This window comes from Epinephelus lanceolatus, chromosome 14 (assembly GCF_041903045.1).
Source record: "Epinephelus lanceolatus isolate andai-2023 chromosome 14, ASM4190304v1, whole genome shotgun sequence".
NCBI classification, from domain to species: Eukaryota; Metazoa; Chordata; class Actinopteri; order Perciformes; family Serranidae; genus Epinephelus; species Epinephelus lanceolatus.
In genome coordinates this window covers 36,347,865-36,367,239 of record NC_135747.1, presented here as the reverse complement: position 1 = coordinate 36,367,239, position 19,375 = coordinate 36,347,865, and the positions used below count along the sequence as shown (strand labels likewise).

At 40.2% G+C, this 19,375-nt stretch overlaps 1 protein-coding gene across 2 annotated transcripts; it reads right to left on the bottom strand.

Moving 5' to 3' along the window:
• Positions 1 to 575: 575 nt before the first annotated feature.
• Positions 576 to 17,795, bottom strand: hcn5 (hyperpolarization activated cyclic nucleotide-gated potassium channel 5). Of its 2 annotated transcripts, XM_033618056.2 has the most exons (11): positions 17,575 to 17,795; positions 16,103 to 16,202; positions 12,344 to 12,530; positions 11,601 to 11,705; positions 9,426 to 9,563; positions 6,067 to 6,228; positions 5,808 to 5,901; positions 5,553 to 5,680; positions 3,511 to 3,657; positions 3,153 to 3,390; positions 576 to 955 (listed from the first exon to the last, which is right to left on the bottom strand). In XM_033618056.2, the coding sequence occupies exons 1-11, from the start codon at positions 17,678 to 17,680 to the stop codon at positions 783 to 785; spliced, it is 1,578 nt and encodes a 525-aa protein (XP_033473947.1). In that variant the 5' UTR covers positions 17,681 to 17,795; the 3' UTR covers positions 576 to 782. The 2 variants fall into 2 exon arrangements, with proteins under 2 accessions (XP_033473947.1, XP_033473948.1); XM_033618057.2 differs by lacking the exons at positions 16,103 to 16,202; positions 17,575 to 17,795 and adding an exon at positions 13,590 to 13,892.
• Between the last annotated feature and the right edge of the window lie 1,580 nt (positions 17,796 to 19,375).

Genomic DNA, 19,375 nt, shown 5'->3' with positions numbered 1-19,375 from the left:
AGGAGCCACTAGTGTCTGAAAAGCCAGAAACCGAGCACGGCAACATGAAGGAGATTAAATTTCAGTAGACGTTTGAGAGGGGCAGAGTGGCACATGTTGTGTTTGTTTATCAAAACGTTAATGTATTTGCTTTCATGACGAGATGAGACATGGTAAAGTTAAAGCCTTTGCACACAAATTTTCGCACCGTATAGAACAATAAAATGCATTGGAATCAGTGTGCAAGGTTTCTGTACTTAGGTTTTTTCAGATGGCAGATAAAAAAAAAATGCATCAGAAAAAAACAGACTCCGTGTGCAAAGGCCTTTAGTTGAAGGTCTTACTTTCGTTTTAGCAATGCTGCCATGCTCCCAGAGCATAGCAATTTACCTAGAGAGAACAGCGTTGTTTTTATTGACAGGAATGATGGCTAAAACAATGAAAACAAAACCTAAGTTGCATGAAACAAGAATTTCCCTTTAAGGCTTATGTATCCTCTCTCGTTTAGTCACTACAGTGTGCACTGACTTTCCAAACCTCAATGCTATATTGCAACATAATCAAGGAAGCAGAGATTACACGTTTGACCCGTCTTTAGTGTTGAGGTCTTTGTTTATTGCTGAATAATTATTCCCTCGAAATGCTCTAAAACTGTCCATCTCATCAGTGAGTAAGAGTCCAACTCGTGTCCACACGAGTCACAGTCTCATTGTCCATCACATCATCACATTAAACATCCTGGATATATTTCCATCGCTTGTCCTTTTCGTACAGTAAAAAAGTCCCATGTACTGTTTTTGGTCTTACACAAGTCCACCGTCTGAGTTGAGCTGAACCATTTTTTCTAAGTCCTTCTTGACATCTGGGAAGCCCTCCAGCGTCTCCTGAAAGTCGTCCCAGGAGAGAGAGAAGCACTGGCAGTCGGTCAGCGCCCTCACTGTGGCCAGATGTTTGCCTTTGGTCAGCACGCATGTCTCTGTTGTACACACACAGAGGGAGCCACAGGAGCGTGGTTAATGAGCGAGTAAACCCTAATGACAGGGATGAGATCTGACAATTAATCCTAAATTAAATAACCAGACTCAGCTGAGTTGTTTCGGGAAGCCTGCTTAGCTCTAAACGCTGCAGAGGTTGGCTACCAAAAAGATTAGGACCTGTTCCCACTTAAAGCCTGAGAATTAAATAAATCCCCCAAATTGGAAAAGATAGATTTATTTGCTCCGGTTTGACAGTGATGTTTTTAAAGAATGTGTCATGCACACCTTTGCAAATAAATCTACAGAAGGGTCCAGTATTAGTGTGAAAGAATGGATCAGTTACCTCCATTTCACAGGCGTAAAATTGTCATTAATCAAAAAGTACATTTTATGTGAATAAATTAACACACTAAACACCCTCTTGATGGTTGTTTAAGCTTTATATTTTCCCTGTTTAACCATTTACAGCCTCTTATATACACAAACCGCAAAAATGAAATCACCTACTGTACCTCTTGTGGTATCTAGTCATGCATATAATTTGGGTTTTTTTGTCCAGGTTTTTAATCTATTATCTGTCTCAGCATCAAACAAAATGACAACAGCAACATCTTTTCCTGGAAACATTATCCCTGTTACTGTAGGTAATCCAGAGAACAAGCTGTCAGCTGTTTCACAGGAACAGTTTCTGAGGTCGAAAGTAGTTCCAGTGAAAACTACCACAGTGAAAAACCAGGATTATCCAGAGTACAACTGTTTTGTGAGACACAGAAGCAGCAGATTTTGACACAATTTCCTTAAGGGCTGTGAGACATCACACACAAGGTCGACCATCGGTCAGTGTCGGGCCGTTGGTGAGCGTCCGTCACCCTAGTTTTTATAGTGTGTCGATCCTCGTCGGCTTTCTTTCAGCATGTTGAATTAAAGGCGGAACCCATTCTTAAGAGAAATCACTCTGATTGGCAATTCAATTCAGCAGGCTGTTCTCACAAATTTTCCGTCTGTTTTCCTATGAAAAGCAAAAAGCAGTACATATGCCATGTATTTTGAAAGGCTACAATCACATGACCAATGCACTGATGGCAGTAAACAAAGAAGCAGCCTCGAGTGCTTGTAAGCAGGCAGGTTGGGGTGCTGGATGGGTCACAAAAAACAGACTTTCACCTGGGATTTTCCCCTGGAGTCACGTGTTCAGATCTGTGTGAACTTTGAGTGAACTTTAAGTCATTTTAAGCTTCGTCCTCACCATGTTTTTTTTTTCCTAAACCTGACCTCCATAACTTTACGTCAATTACGTAACTGTACATTAAGGACATAACGTCATTCGTGGGGCACAAATTTGTAGGATATCATACAAACTGTTGTGGGTGCATATTTCATTTTATTAGGTTATTATACGAAGCGTTCTATGAGAATATATTGAGCTAAGTGCACAAGAAGAAAAACAGAAGTGAGGAAAGTAAACAAACAACTAAAATTGAGAGGGAGTGAGATCAAAACAAACCTTTTATATTAGGTAAGGTTGTTTTTTGGCCATTGACCTCTTTAGCACCATAAATATCCTTTATTCTTTCAACATCAGGTTGTGTTGTTGATGCTAACTGGCTACCTAGCAACCTGAATCCATCCCGTCGGTCTTTCATTTACCTTTTTGAAAGATAATTTTAGACAACTGCCACCTGCTGCTGTGGAGAGTTATTATCTCTCTCGTAGGCACAGGGCATATGTGCTAGTTGGCCATTGGCTGTAGTGTTTGTGGTGTGTTCAAGTTCAACATTTTGGCCCAGACACAGGCGACGTGAGGTGACACAACAGTCGGCCTTCGGTTTGTTGTGTCTGGTCCTTAACAGAGACAACAGCATATAAAGCTCTCCAATACAGCAGCTTTTGTTGACACCTCTCTGACAACAATTTTGCAACTTGGATCAAGGATTTTTAAGCAGCTACTCATGGAACCATTTTCATCCAAAAATAATTTTTATGAAAATATGAAAATATGATATTTTGTGAATTAAAGGGACAATAATTCTGTTGCTGCTCAGTTTTGTAGAAGTAATTTTTCAATGCTTCAATGTTCTTTAACTGGTACTGATGTTCTGTCACTTCTTCTCCTCTCCCACTTCAAGTTACTTGTCTGGAAATCCCTTCTCACATCACTAGATGATGTTTCAAATAATCAGAATAATTACAACTCACCTCCAAAAAAGTCTCCGTCACAAAGCTCCCTCTCGTAGGAGTCGGTCTCCATGAGGACCTGGCCGTGGTCAATAAAGAACATGCGGTCACCCGGGACGTTCTGTCGGACGATGGCGTCTCCCTCCAGGAAAACCTCATACTCCAGTTTGAGGAGGACGGCGTTGATGAAGTTTTCGTCTCTGCTCTGAAACATTGGCACTTTTCTCAGCAGCCGGCTGCACATCACCATCAGGATTTGCTGAAAAATACACAATAATATTAAGATGATTAAATATAACATTATTATCAAAATAAGGTGAACAAAAACCCAAAGCAATTGTATATCTTTAAGTTCCTAAGAAACAAACCACAGCTGTACCTCTTTGAGCGCAGAGGACACCGTGTCCATGACGTCCTTCTCATGAAACCACTTCCCTCCATAGCGAGCCTGGTAGTAATTATTGATGCGAAGCTGTAGTTCTGGTGGGAGCTTCATGAAGGCCATGTAGTGCTCCAAACGGCTCATCTGTATAAAGTCACAAAGCCTTGTTTTCACTATGCAATTTTATATGATCTCCACATTTCATGACAAAAGATTTGTCAGGTTTCACCCTGGAAATGAAGACATAAGCCTAAAATGAAAAGTTTCAACACGTCCTTTCTCCAACATTTCTTAATTCACAAAGCAAGTTTCAACTCTACTGGGTTCCCACACATTTCAAGGACTTTCCAGGCTCACTTCCCTCAAATTCAAGGACACAACATGGCATAGTTTGAAACACTGATCACGGTCAGTTCCTGTTACAACACAGAACTCTTAAAATGAGAACTAGCAGGCTTTACAGAAGCTCACAGACAACAATTACAAAGAATGAAAACTGAATGTGTGAAAACTTTGTTACAGTGATGGCAGAGTATGAGCTCTGTTGCCTTCTCTAACACAGAGCAGCAAAACAATATATCAGGTACGAAGGCGAGCTAGAGACAGAGAATTTCTATTCTTGCACAAAATATATAAATTTAAGCACTTGTAATGACCCAAGTCTATCCGTCTATTTAAAAAAAAAACTTTCTAAAAATTCACAAACTTTCAAGGGTTTTAAGGACCCATGGGATTCTAGGTGTCCTACTCCAGGGGTCTCATTTATAAAACAGTGCAGAGCATCCAAACTAAAAACATACGCACGGACAAAAGCCAAGAATAGCATGCGCCAAAAAATATTACACAATTTCTACAATCAGGCTTCTACCTCACCATCTGCATCGCCAAATTTCCCATCTCCAAAATGTTCGTAAGCATGGGTCAATGTTTCTCCCATCAAGTCTGCTTTTATACATCACAACTTTTGCGTGGGAAGTGGCGTACGCCGCTTTCAGGCCTCGTTTTGTGCGTATGCAATGTTTATAAATGAGACCCCCATAGGTCTTTCTTTTGTTGATTTTTGATGATAGCTGTGGTGTTTTGTGGGGGTTATGTTATTCATTTTTGATGACTGTTTTCCAAGAGCACAGAATAATCTAACTAATCGACTAATCATGACAAGTCCTAATGCCAACAAGTTATTAACAGGGTTCCCACACAATTTCCTGGACAAAATATCCAACCTTTTCCACGACTTTTTAAGGACCCACAAAAAATTCTTTCAAGACCATTCACAACATCCATCCATCCATTTTCTAACCGCTTATCCTCGCGGGGGGCTGGAGCCTATCCCAGCTGACACTGGGTGAGAGGCAGGGTTCACCCTGGACAGGTCACCAGACTATCACAGGGCTGACACATAGAGACAGACAACCATTCACACTCACATTCACACCTACGGACAATTTAGAGTCACCAGTTAACCTATCCCCAATCTGCATGTCTTTGGACTGTCGGAGGAAGCTGGAGTACCCAGAGAAAACCCACGCTGACATGGGGAGAACATGCAAACTCCACACAGAAGGGCTCCCACACCCGGGATCGAACCAGGAACCCTCTTGCTGTGAGGCAACAGTGCTAAGCACCACACCACCGTGCTGCGCCCCCATTCACAACATATAAAACAAATTGAACTGTATAGTATATTTTATTCCACATGCTAATTATTGAATGAAATATTTATCAACCTTTTGCAATTTCTGATAGTTGGAAAAGGTACTTCAAACTACTGGCACAGTCACACAAACACTTAAAGTATATCAGTCTGGCTCTGGCTTTCTTAATGCATTTGATTATAAACTAATTTCCGCATCCAAGTGTAAAAAACAATGTGGCAACATAAGAATGTAGGCATACGCTTTTAAAGCATTGTAAGTTCATTACGCACAACAAAAAGCCTTGACTTTTGTGTGAAGCACGTTGTGTTAGGGTTGTATGATAAGTGCTACATAAATAAAGTTTGATTGATTGATTGATACCACCGAGAGGTATTGTCTTACCTTGCTCTTGTACTCCTTGGCCGCTGGATCAATGTTGGCGATCATGGTTGTAGCGTTAGCCACGAGGACAGTGTACATCAGACAGCCGGACACCATGCTGACCATGACGATCCACATTTCAACATAATCTGAGGAACAAGACAGCGACACTCGAGCTCGTTTGCTGTGGAAATGGTGGGTATTTATATCTGAGGGAGAATGTGACACCTGTGCCTTTTTTTAGCAGCATATGAAGAAAATCTATAAAGTTCTCACTTGTTGGTGCGTCCATGGAGCCATAGGAGAGGGCGATCATCTGTGACAGCGCTCGGAATACTCCCCAGGAGTACTTCACGATCACAGTGGCATTCTGGGAGAACATTTTGTGTAGTGTAGATGTAGTGGAGTAGAAATATAACGTATCATAAAATGGAAAATACCTGCTTGAGTAAATGTACTTAGTTACCTTCCACCACTGTCAACAACCATCATCACTCACACTCTGTCTATTTAAGTTTTGTTAAAGTAGTTTTACCATCAGGTTTTCTTTGCGGACCCAGCAGTCGGAGGGGAACTCCTCCAGCATGGGGACAAAATACTGGATGCAGCCATTCCAGTGACACAGAAGGAAGATCATCATGAACAGAGACAAGATGCGGAAGAAGAGGCGGACCACCTCCAGGTTTGCATTTGACACCTGTCAAGGAGAGATGAGGAGAAAACATGTGACTTGAAGGCATTTGGGACAGAAATCATACACACTGCAGGGCGTCCCAGACATGTGTGTGATATTACAGCAGCATATTGGGTTTAAGCCTGATCGAGGATGTACCATGTCCTCTCATAAGCCTGATCTGTACAGTATATAATCCGTACATATGCATTCACTCACTGGCACACTGATGGCTCAACATAAAAATATCTCATGTTAATGCAAGTGTATGTGTTGTTTTCTTACTTGCTAAGCTATAGTAACTTATGATTTGTTAAAAATTCAACTCCCTACAGAGAACTGAAAACAACAACAACGTTAAAAATCATGGTGACACAGTTTCATTTATTGAGCAGACCTGAGGTCCATGTTTATGTCGCCAGAAGAAAATGCTGATATTGTATGTGTCTGCAAACTACAGAAATGTTACATTTGCACGTTTCATACGTATCAAGTCAACGTTTCTAAAATGGTGTAGTATATGAGCTGACTTAGTCAACAGGAAGTGGAGGGCATTGTGGATGGTGTGTCACCTTGGTCAGACGCCTGCCAAGCTGCAGATCCCTGTACGAATCCTACAAACAACAAAACTGGTTGTGTTGTAGTGAGTCATCACTGTGTTTCCAGCTGCTTTTCAAGCCACCAAACAGGGATGTTTTTAAGCGACCCATTGCTGTGTTTCCAGCCGGGATAGTGCCACAAAAAGCAGGTATTTCAAGCCAAAACATCATCTTTTCCTGACCGCAATCAAACCACTCATTTACTGTACTGCTGTTGAAACGCAAAATTTAAACGTATCCCCTACATCAGTGGTTTCCAACTGGTGGGTTGCGGTCCAAAAGTGATTCGCAAACATGTCAAGTTTGTAAAAAACACACTTAATTTTTATGTACAGTGAATTTCAGGCACAGAGCTTTTATTCTGAAGTGCTGTTTCCTGCTACAGAGTGACTGACTAACAGACAGCTACTTCACAGAGACAGCAAACTAGCTCAACGACATGGCCAAGCACAGGTATGATGCTGAATGTATTAAACTGTGTGTACTTGAACTAATGACTGAGGAGAAATCTGGATGCCGAGGCTGGACCAGTTGGGAACCACTACATGATAACATACAAATGTAACATATCCGTGGTCAACCACAACATTTTTTTCTGATGATTGCGTTGCCTAGTTACCAAAGAATATCAATGTACGTTTTTGCAGTTTATATCTCCAGTAACAGCAACTGCGAACAGGGGAAACAACAGAAGTAACTGTGAAAATTGTTGGGCTCTCTAACAGTGGTGCCAACAATACTATCGCTTGAAAACAGTTCGGGGAGTTGAAAGCTGTCTGTTTCCAATTCAAAACAATCTTCCTGAGCTAACATTACCTAACAGCTGATTGAATAAAAACAACAGTAACCAACTTGGTCTCACTCCCAACTTGTAAAGTACAGATGCTTGGTCAATGGCCCGTTGGCATCAATATACAGGGGCACCCTTTGGTGGCGATATGATACGATTAGGGAGGCAGCGATACACGAGTTTTAAGGTTTGCTGTGATGTAAAAGTTTACGATTATCTTACTGTGTACATTTGCTTATCTACAATATTGAAAAGAAAATGCAACTGGATGGAGAATGTCCCTTTAATTTTACTTATTTTTTAAGGGGAGACTTTTTCCACATACTTCCATTCACAAAATGGTTTCAAGTTTCAATTATAGTCATAAAACGTTTGTTCAACCAACAATAACCATCTCGTCTTCATTCCTTAAACAGTTGTTCTGACTGATAATAATAAAGATCTGTAATACCATGATACCATGAAACTACGATACTTTCGGAGACAGTTATTGTATCGTGAAAATCTCATACTGTTGCAACCCTAGACACGACCCAGTCATTTGTTGACGCTCCAGACAACTATGAAGTTCTGTACTTACACTCTAAGTTTAGTTTGAGAAAGACCGTATGCATTTAACAAGCAAAAACTGTACATTTCCTGTGAAAACAGAAGTTAATTTTAAAAGAGACAATGCATGTAACAAGTGTAAATTGACATGCTGTCCATGAACGTTCAAAATTGACACAGGAGGGGTACCTAGTGCATCACATTTTGACGTGATGGTCCATTGACCAAGTGTCAGTATTTGACAAGTTCAGAGTGAGAATGTGTTGCAGTGACAGATTTAATGCACCCACAACAAACAAGAAAAGAAAGAAAAGCTTGAAATATTTGCAGCAAACAAGTCACAATCATCAACACCTTCAGTGATGTGACTTGGTGGAGAATTTCAGGACAGCAGGACACAAAAGGACATCAATGCAAGATTAAAGAATACCCTAAGGTGCGTTTCTAAACTCCACAACCTCTGGAGGTCAAAGCAATATAGCTTAAACACAAGGGGACCATCTACTGTGTATCATAGCAATGTCAAGTCAACCTTGATGTACCGCTCCAGGTTGTAATAAACCACAATAGATGCCTGTGAAGGTCATGTTGCATCCTCTGGCCTGACAAGACCACAACCTTGGAATTATACAGAACAACCAAAGCAAGAACATCACTACTGTAATAAAGCTGAGGCAACTGATGGCTGGACAGTGTCAAGGCAAAATAAAACCTGGAAGACTAAAAACGACCTGGCAGAGAAATGTGTTGGACGAGCTAGCCAAGATTAACTTCACTTGGGGGAGGCTCAACATGCCGAAATCTCACTGTGGATTAGTTAAGTAAACCGATTTATCCGCGTAATATCAATAAATCAGATTCAAAACACTTATTCCCAAAGCAGCAGGTTCCAGTTTCTGCCACTACACCAAAACATACACCAGAAACCGTTTATTTCAGCAGCCAGAAGCTGATTAAAGGTTTGGAGTTACAAATTCCAGACAACATACATTATGCAACATGCAAGATTTGTTCCAAGACATATTGTGTTTCATTATGACATCAAGGTTAAATTTTGTTATCCAATGTTTGGATAATTAGAAAAACACAAGTTCTGTTTATGCAAAACACAGGTTGAGCGTGAAGCAGCGTGTCAGCTCTTGTTTTACAAACGACATGGAAAGTGTTCAAAGTCAGATTTGTCATCGGATGCCAGGTCTAGTAAGGTATCTGCAGGTAGGACATTAAGGTTGATTGAATTTCAAAGGTGAGCTTTGAAGACTTTTTCTGGTATTTGAACTTACTTTCTCCACCTCATTGAAGAACCTGACCAGTCTGGACACTCGAGCCAGCCGGATCAAGCTGAGGATCCGGACGAACATCAGTATCCTCATCATCTTGTTGGTCTTGGAGGGGTTGTCGTCGTTGTGGTATTGTAAGTCCTGGGAAAAAAGAATACAGAGGATCAGTTATCAGCAGCATATTTCTCATTTAATCTATTTTATTTAACTTCTTAAATACAACTTGCTACTCCACTAAACTTGTGTTAAATGTATACTCTGTCTATTTTACAAACGTTAGCGGTGCTTTTTGTGGTTGCTGATGGACGGTGGTGGCCTGTGGCTGCGGGTCGCTCAATGGGATGAGGAAATCAACTCAACAGTCTGTGAACTCTCCTCTCCTCTTTTGGTTGAGCAACCATTCAGTCATTTTGTTGAGGCCAAGATATATATATATATATATATATATATATATATATATATATATATGTATATATAAAATAATATGACACATGCCCCAAGTGACGCAATAGACAGAGCCAATCAGACTCTGGAGCGTGTTCCATAACAGCACTGTCGACACCACCGAAGACATCAATGAATTAAATGAGTCTGTGGTAGAGCTGCCCCCTTATAGTTGACCAAGTATCAGTCGACCAGAAAGGTCATTAGTTGGCAAGATTTCATTGGTTGCTTAGAAAAAAACAAACAAATTAATGTGAAACTCTATTAGGAGCTGCACCTTGTCAAAATAAATCAAAACCTATATGACTGGACCATGTGGGACTTTAATTTGAAAGGACAGACACAGGAAGTGTCCACACTCAGCAGTCAGACAGGAGTCAGGTTAATTTCCAGGGTTGGTACCTGCAGTTATTCCACAGGCTAGTTAACAACATGTTGGGCAGGAAATCCAAAGTGTGGGATCATTTTGAGAAGGTGAAGGACGAACCCAAGGTGATATGTAAACTCATCTTCATTGGGCGACTACAAACATGACGTATCATCTGAAACATGGAAGTAGCTACATGCCCATTAGCCCACAGCGTCATTAACAGGCGGCTCGCTCAGTGTGTGACGTGCACTTGTAGATAAAATATAGGCCTATATTAATGAAGGTTCATTAGTACGGTTTTGTATTTCTCTGTAATGTAGCACAGTGTTAACAATATTACTGATACTATTCTTTCTCACACCTTCAACTCAAACCACCAAAATATATCAATTAATAATTAAATTAATATCGTAAACATGCAGGAGACTAGTCGACTAATGGCCCTAAATGATGACTATTGGTCGACTAGGAAAATTCTTAGTCTGTGGTGGATTTAATTTGTAAAACAACAGAAGCGACTGCACCCAAAACTACACTTAAATCATTCCACAACCAGAAACCATCCAGAAATAGGACTAAATTATAATGCACAAGTTAAAGGAGCTGACAGGATCACATTTCACTGGAATTGTACCTTGTATGATGTGACAAATAATGATTTATACTGTTATTACTGTATATTAACACCTTAAACCCTTACTGTTTATTATATTTATTACCTCAATACATATGTACATTATGTATTATGTTCGATTTCCTGTGCAATGACATTAAAGTTAAATATACTCTCATCATCGAATTCTCATTAAATCTACCTTGTAAAATCATCTTATGTGTTTTTGTTTTGGTGCCTTTTCCTCAGTAGTTATTGTCTGTAAAACACTGTCTTGCTGCTCTGAGTGTTACATAAGTTTCTAATTATAAACCATGAACAAATAATGTAAAACTAAGTGCATAATTGTTTTGTGAACTGACAAATAAAGCAACATACTGCCGGCTGTTTTCTGCTTCAACAGTTTGTTCGGTATGACGAATGAAAATGTGCCCTATTATTTTAAGTGGACCTAGAAGTTGTAATTTAAAATTATTATTAAAATTATTAAAATGCAAAACCAAAATCATTAATCATAGTTAAATGAAATACATAAAATAAGGCAAACTTTACAAACAAAAGAAGCTTTTGCTGAGATTAAAAGAAAATCATTTACTTTTATTCTCCAATTATGCCAATATGGAAACACTTTTTAATTTACATATAATGTACCTGGATCATTAATGTCTAACTCCATTAATGAAAACTGTTTTGATAAATACTGCAGCACACTGTTTGCTGTTTTCAGCTCCAACAGTTTGTTCATTATTACCGCAAACAACAGAATGTAGCCGATGGGGAAAGCAGCTATGATGTCCGGTATGAACCACGTCCTCAGGTAACTGACTCGGATCTGCTTGATATCCAGAATAGCTTCCTGTGAAAGAGAACAGAGCAGCAGATTGAGCAGATGGATGAAGATGCTGCGCAGCGCATGACACGATCAGATGTATAATTTAACACTTGAACTGAACCAATATTTTGGGAGTTTGTCCAAGATTAAGGGAGACAGTGGTGTCGGATGAGATCAGCAGCGTGCTCGGAGAAAATCAGCACATACATGAAGCACATACATGAATATTTGAAACAAGGCAGAAACCAGCTGAGGATAAATCTGGCAAAACCAGATGTTTGTGCCATCCAGAGTAAATACCACGGCCGGGAAAAAAACACCACAGATGTGCCATTTGTGATTGGCAAGACAGAGGTCACAAGGTATGAGCTGATGAAAACAAACAGGATATAGTCTGCATAATACTTAATTGGAAATGTTATACTTCTCATTTATCCAATACATCATAATCCCTGTTATAAAATCAAACAGCAGGTGCCAAACTTGCCCATGTCCAGGAGCAGAGGGGGGGCAGGATGGGATGGGGTGGGGGGGGTTGTTAATCTAGCCTTTCGTGTATTGAGTAGATTACAGATGGGGCAGAGATGGATTGTATGTGCTTGTCTGCGCAGGGATTATGGTCCTCCAGATTGTGTCTGAAAATAGAGTACAGCCACTCTCACCTCGCCGTCCTCTGCTATGATGCCCATACGGAAATTCAGAGCCACATCTATCAGGAACAGCGTGTCTGAAAACACGTTAAACCCTTCCCATGCCAGCCCGCTGTTCCCATCCAGAAACGCTATCTCCATGGGAATCCCAATCAGGTTCAGAAACGTGATGGCCATCATGCACATGATGTAGTAACTCCTGCAGGAACACATCACACACAAAAAAAACATATGTGTGACTTCAGAGTGAGCTTTAGATGTTGTTTTCCATGTAGGATTGTGGCGGAAAGTCTCAGTTCATTTGCCAAAAGGACTCATTAGACAGTCAAGCTGCAAGCCGGTAAGGCAAGCTGATTTATGCACACGAAATACTCTGATACTGTAACTGCACTTCTCCTCAGCCGGGGTTCGATTGCCAGGCTCAAATAACTTTGCTCTGTGATCTCCAATTGTTTCATTCCCTCTCTGTTTTCACTCCATCTGATCACCTTACAAAGTGATAATAACAATACTGCATGGATGACGCAAAACCAAACCTGATCCACCGGTTTTTGTCCTTCAAATCCTCCAGTATCATCCTAAAATTCCTGGAACAAATCTAGAATTTCAAGAGTGGTGATCACTTTCAACTCTCCTTTTCTAATCATCAACTTTTAATTGCTCTTTTGGGACACTGCTTACTTGCCCTCTACATTTTATAGTAATTATACCGCATCTATTTGTCTTTTTTTGAGGTGCAACACAAATCATAGTCACTTACTGCATTGTCGACTGATGCTTAATGCTAATTAGTACATGCATGTAACATGGAGCAGGGATGCAACCAAATCTGGTGATTATTTTCTCAATTAATTGTTTAAAATGTCACAAATACAGAAAAAATGGCCAAAACAATTTCTTAACAAACTCAACTGTCATCATCAACATGCTTGTTTTTTCTTCATGCCTAAAAATATTCCGTTTACTGCAGAAAAAGACAAATAAAAACAGCAAATCTGTCAAATTAAGAAGCCGAAACTAGACAAAGTGTGCCATTTTTCATCATCCAAATAGTTGCAGATATTTTTCTACTCATCAACTAATCAGTATATTCACCAATCAGCTCTAATATGGAGCAAAATAGGGAAGATACTCTATTAATCCCTGGAGCAAAATGAAGCACCTGCAGAAACTTACAGAACCTGCACAACTTTTAAAGAGACTAGAGGCGGAGCTCTGAGCGCAGGACTGGCCTGAATCTATCAGATACATGAAATACCTCATGAGGCTGAACGGGTGGATGACAAAGACTCCGCTCTGCAGCTGCCTCATGCACTCCTGCTCCACGGCCATCTCGCTGCCGTACACGTACAGGGACTGGCGGTTCAGCTGCGGGAGAAGCAGAGCTCTCCATCCACAGGTGGCTGTGCTGCATCCCGCAGCGGGACCCTTTAGTTTCTCCATGACCCGACTCTGGTCCCCTCTGATGTGATCAGCCGAACGCACAGGCCATCCTCCCTCTGCTGCTGCTGCTGCTGCTTCTTCTCAGGACAAGTGGAGTCTGACTCTACCAGTCCTGACCTCCCCTCGTGGTCACAAGGTAATTTTCCATCAAGGCTCACAACCTCAGGGCTTATTGGAGCTGTGTGGAGCGATGTGAGTGGATACCCGCCTTTCTGCTCCCTCCCACCCTCCCTCTCTGTCTGCCTCTCTCTATTTCTGCCCCCACCCCACCCCTCCACTTCTTTTCTTTTTCTACCAGCTCATCAACTATTCAGTATCTGTGTCTCATCCCCACATGAATCAAGCCATGTCAAGAGGGTAAGGTCCAGCTCACATTAATATTGAAGACAATGGCATGTGCGTGTGTGTGCGTGCGTGTGTGAGAGGGGATCACAATAATTGTCATGTGAACGAGACATCTGGCAGCGTGTGCAGGGACAAGTTCAGTGAGGGCCATCTCTACCAGGGATGTAATTAAACACTGTACCGTGTTACCTGATGCTAGACATATGCTCGCAGCTCGGAGCCAGCTCCTCCTCTGTTGTTTGTCACATCAGTCACAAAACAAAACTAAACAGTAGCTGAAATATTTAATTTCAAGGATTACGAAGTGGACGATTGCGATTTAATTCAGGTGGATCTTTTTCTCCATGTTCTTGGAAGGTTTAGTAAGACCGCAGCAACGTTTGAAAAATGAAAAATAGATATGATATTACAGGATGTAGCAGCATGGTGGGATTAACTGAGAGATCACGGCAGTGGATGAGGTGAATTACTGGCAGCTTAGTGCAAGAGATGTGTCTAATAATGTGAGGGACATTTTATGGGATTACTGCTTTTTTCATATCTTTGGACTATTTTCCTGTGAAAGATCCTTTGCAATAGAGAAGTACAGTAAATCTTTCCCCGCTTACATATAAGCTATATTTACGAATATCACAGGCAGGATCAGGACAAGGCTTTTGATCTGGTCCGCTTGTAAATGCTGCCGTGAGAACATGAACCAACTCGAGGCAATTACATAACTTTGTGACAAAATCAGACCAAGGGAGAAAACTCTAGGTCTGAAAGCACCCTAAGTTTTAATTAATTGATAATGTTTGTTCTGAAATAGGCTTCAGCTCCTTGTGACCCTCAACAGGACAAAGCTGTTTGGAAAAATATTGGACGTCATATCCGTAGCAGTTTTCTTCGAGTAACTCGTCAGCGTGGTCTCACAGCCCTTGCATCAAAATCTGCCATTTGAGCAGCGTCCCTGGCGTCATTATAGTGACGCCTTTGTGTGAGATGCACCAGGCTTTCCATGAACTCCAATGTAAACCCAAGCGCATCATCATTAGATGCTCAGAGCAATGGATGTACTTTAAAGTGCAACAAAGTCAGTTGGTGGGAGGTGGAGGGATCCAGCAAACACTGGACTTTGACTCTGGAGAGCAGTGTTCAAGACCAACTAGCTACAACATCAGTTGTGGAATTTGTGGCATTCCTTTCCAGCCCTGTTTGTGCCACTTAAAGCCGTATTTTGTAGTGACATCAGTGCTCTTTTTCTAACCATAACCAAGTAGTTTCATTGCCTAAACGTAACCAGCGACCTTTCTGCCGTCTGCGTCAAGAAACAATGTGAAAGGCCGCCCCCAGCAACTACTACAATCTGGTTAAGTACAGGCAACAACAATATTTGGTTAAGTTACCCATATTTACTGTTGCAAACCATTGTCTGGGGTCAGACACTCTTAACACCAAACCACCCATCCTGACCTCCTCTCTCAGAGGTTTTGTAGGGATATATAAAGAGTTGGATGGTCAGTTTTTCTAGAAAGTACATTTTGTTTCAATGATTTTGAGCCTGTTTTTGCCAGCAAAAATTCGCTTTATCACAGTTATAGCTGTAAATACACCCTGCTAACCAAGCTAGCAGCTCATGTTAGGGTTATCTCCACCCTCGAGGTTTCAAAACTGGAGTTCACAAACCAACAGGTGACATCACGGCTGTTATGGCCATTATTTTATACAGCCTATGGTCTGAATAAATGGGTGCTCATGTCTGTAAGGTACACTAAACAGTTGCTGCTCAGGGAAAGTAGATTATAACTAAAATAACAGACCTGTCTGTGTGGCTGTGGGTCTGATCACAATCCAGCTTTTTCTGGAGTGTTGCCTTCTATTGTTTTATGTGTTGGCAAGTGAGAAGTTTTCTGCTCCAACAAAGGACACAGTTTTGGAAAATAAAGTAGTGCATGGGGGAATATTAATTTGCTAAAAAGCTCATAGCGATCAAAGAGTACTTACACTTCTGCTTTCCTCCACGCTGCTTTGTGCAGAGAGGATGAGGAGGTGCAGACAGTCAGGGCTGTGGCTCTACACCTCTCCTCCTTCAGGGGGCAGATTTCTACAGGGAACATCAAAACAGACAGACTGTATATAAACTGGGAGTGAATTATAAAGTATTTCAGTGCCACTTCTTTATGTTGCATTGCTTGCCTTTGTGTCACACTGTATGGATTCTAATCTCATGTAACGCACAAAGACTGCAGTGAAGTGTGTTTCAAACAGAGGTGTACATCTACAGAGCAAAAGAATAATATGCTTACTTGCTCATTTATCTAGCACACAGCTGGCCCTCAAACTAGAATAAGTGACTCAGTGTTACTGCTTACGCACTGCTTTGCTGTGCTGACGCACCTCAGACCCAGTAGACATGTGAAAACACATATCTTCAGTACTGTAGGACAGAAAATGAACATTTTTCATATTAAAAAAAATCCCAAGTCACCTAAATGTATACTCTTCCCACCAGCAACTATATTTTACAGCACAGAATGTGATGTCTGCCGAAGGAGCTGAGGGTGTTGGAAAACAACAGTTGAAGTTAATTTCTTTATTTTCTAATTATCAGTACAACGTATGAACACTTGTACACCTTGGTGCCAGAGTTCATTAAAAAGCATCAAAATAGAGCTTGTTAATCAAAAGAAAAAAAAAGCCAGGGTAGGACCCCCTGGACGACCCAACATTGGTCGAGGCTAAGCCCTAAATGTCCTTAAATCCTTTTGACGCCCCTGCCCAGGTCAATTGCTACATCTAAAAATATGCAGGACAATCTAAAAGTTGTGGGGCGTAGGTGTGGAAACTTTGGGATTCACAACCCTACATGTTAAATTACACTGTCACATTATTTTACTTGCCCCACTTGTCTGGAGTTATTCAAACATATCACATTCAAACTCTAGTCAAATATAATTCCAGCTAACTGACATACGCTGAGAGCGAGACACACATTATGTCAGCAGCTACAAAAAATAAATTTGCCGTTGTGTTACATTACGTGGACGGTTATCCACTAAAGATTGTTGTAACTTCATTATACACAAAAAAATTACATATGTTTCAAAAAACTTTCAAAGATTTTGCAAAGTCCATGACTTTTCTAGGTTTTCCATGATCATGGAAACCATGTCAATATAACTGAACTTAGGCTCACTATAAAAAGAAGTTAGCAATGTGAAAAATATTGTGCTTTTGTTGTTAGATTCATGGCTTATGACATACTGACACATCATACTGGGGCAGGTAATGCAGGTGAACAGGCAGGGGAGCATACGGTGATTCATACGGTGATTCGACACAGGAGAAACGGTGAGTGGCAGAGCACAACAACACAGCAACTATAACTTCACAAGCACAGGCACAAGAGTGAACTTGAGAGTGAGGCTGAAATGACAGTCTGGTGATGAGTGTGTGAAGAGCTGGGGATGACATACTGAAGAGATGATGATGGATGGCAGGTGTATGAGCTGAGGGAAGTGATGAGCTGATCGCAGGCAGGTGTGTTGTGTTGGAAGGACCTGGAGCCAGGAGAGGAGCCATGCCCACGCCCACACACCAGACACCAAGCTCATTTGAGATGAACTGCGTCAAGCGGACATGATCAGGCAGCAACAGCAGGGGGCGGTGAAAAAATCAAGTCGGACAGCTCCCAGCAGCCTTTAAAGAATATACAGGAAGTCATAGAAATGTTCTCATCCTATCAGATCCATCTGTAAGCCACCTGTAGTTCAGAGACCACATTACAACCTTTAATATTATCATGATCAACCAAACAAGATGTTTGTTAACAGAACTAAAACATAATTGTAAAACTAATAGCTTACAGTCCAGCATTCAATATTACAATTACACAAAAAATCAGGATTTTCTACATGGTGTTTGTGGTCAAAACTAAGAGCCAATAAGTAATTCCCATCATGACTGAGTCTTGCAGACAGTGGAGAAAAACTGCAGCGCAGGACTTGACACAGCTAAATACTGTTTCTAAAATATAAAAAAAAGTACTAACCTACATGGCTATTATTAGCTAGCTTCCATCAATTTGCAGCTCTGAGGATGAACCTTTTACCTGAAATCATATTACTCTTGTGTACATTGCAACATTTACAACAAAAACCACACCTCAAAATAAAAAAAAATTACTCACCTTTTGGTAGCACCGAATTTCACAGAGTGCCAGACAAGAGGTATCCAATATGGTGGATAAGGCCAATGAAACCCCTTCAAAAATACCCGAGAAGACCCCGTTGTAACAGATTTGATGATGTGAGCATGCACATATTAGCTAACCACCTGACTGACTAAAATATTTGAATCTTGCTGATAATCAAATTATAGTATGCCCAATTTAAAAATAATAATAATAATTTAATGAAGTTGAAAATACCACTTAATAATATATGTGCGGTTCAAACAAAAATCTAATTAAGGTCAACAATTTTAAGTTTAAGTCATTAATACAGTAATTCACTTTCACTGAAAAGTAGAGACATATTTATGAGAGTCTGCTACCCATATTTTTTTCACTACATGTCATTCACCTTTATATATTTTTGCAATTTAAAAAAAAAATATTTTCTGTACATTGTCAGTTTTTGTATTTTTATGGCTAAATTTTACATTTAGAAAACATAAAATCTCTAAATCCTATCATGGTTTGCTTTCTTTTCGCTCTTGAAGCTACACATAATGAACTCATGTAACCCCGAAATATAAGTTTTTCATGATATTAGTAAATTTTTAACATGTCTTTGTATTGATTTATATATTTTTCAAATTAATTTTAAAAGTGTGTCTTTTAAACTTTATTTTGTCTCAACAATGCAGTTATTTTGTGGCAAACATCAAGCGTCTGTTAAAAGAATTATACTTGTTACTGTGTGTTAACTTTTATAACTTACAACCACTTACAGATTTATTTTTAAAGTTTTGCTGATCTAGTTTTGTTTGATAAATACAGTGTTCATCAATTTAATAAGTGATGTAAAACCAATTTGGAAATGTGTTTTTGTTCGTTAGTAACAAAATGGTGTAATATCTTTTCTGTTTGCCATTAACAGAAATAGGGAAATAGAAAAGAATGATATTTATCTATAGAGAGAGTATAATCTGACAAGAGAGTTTGAGAAAATTACCATAACGTTAGCTTACAAGCTAACAGCTAACCTAAGTTTTAGCTAAATGGACATTGAGTTGAGATTTGTTGCTTGTTCTCAAAGTCAAAAATAATACTTT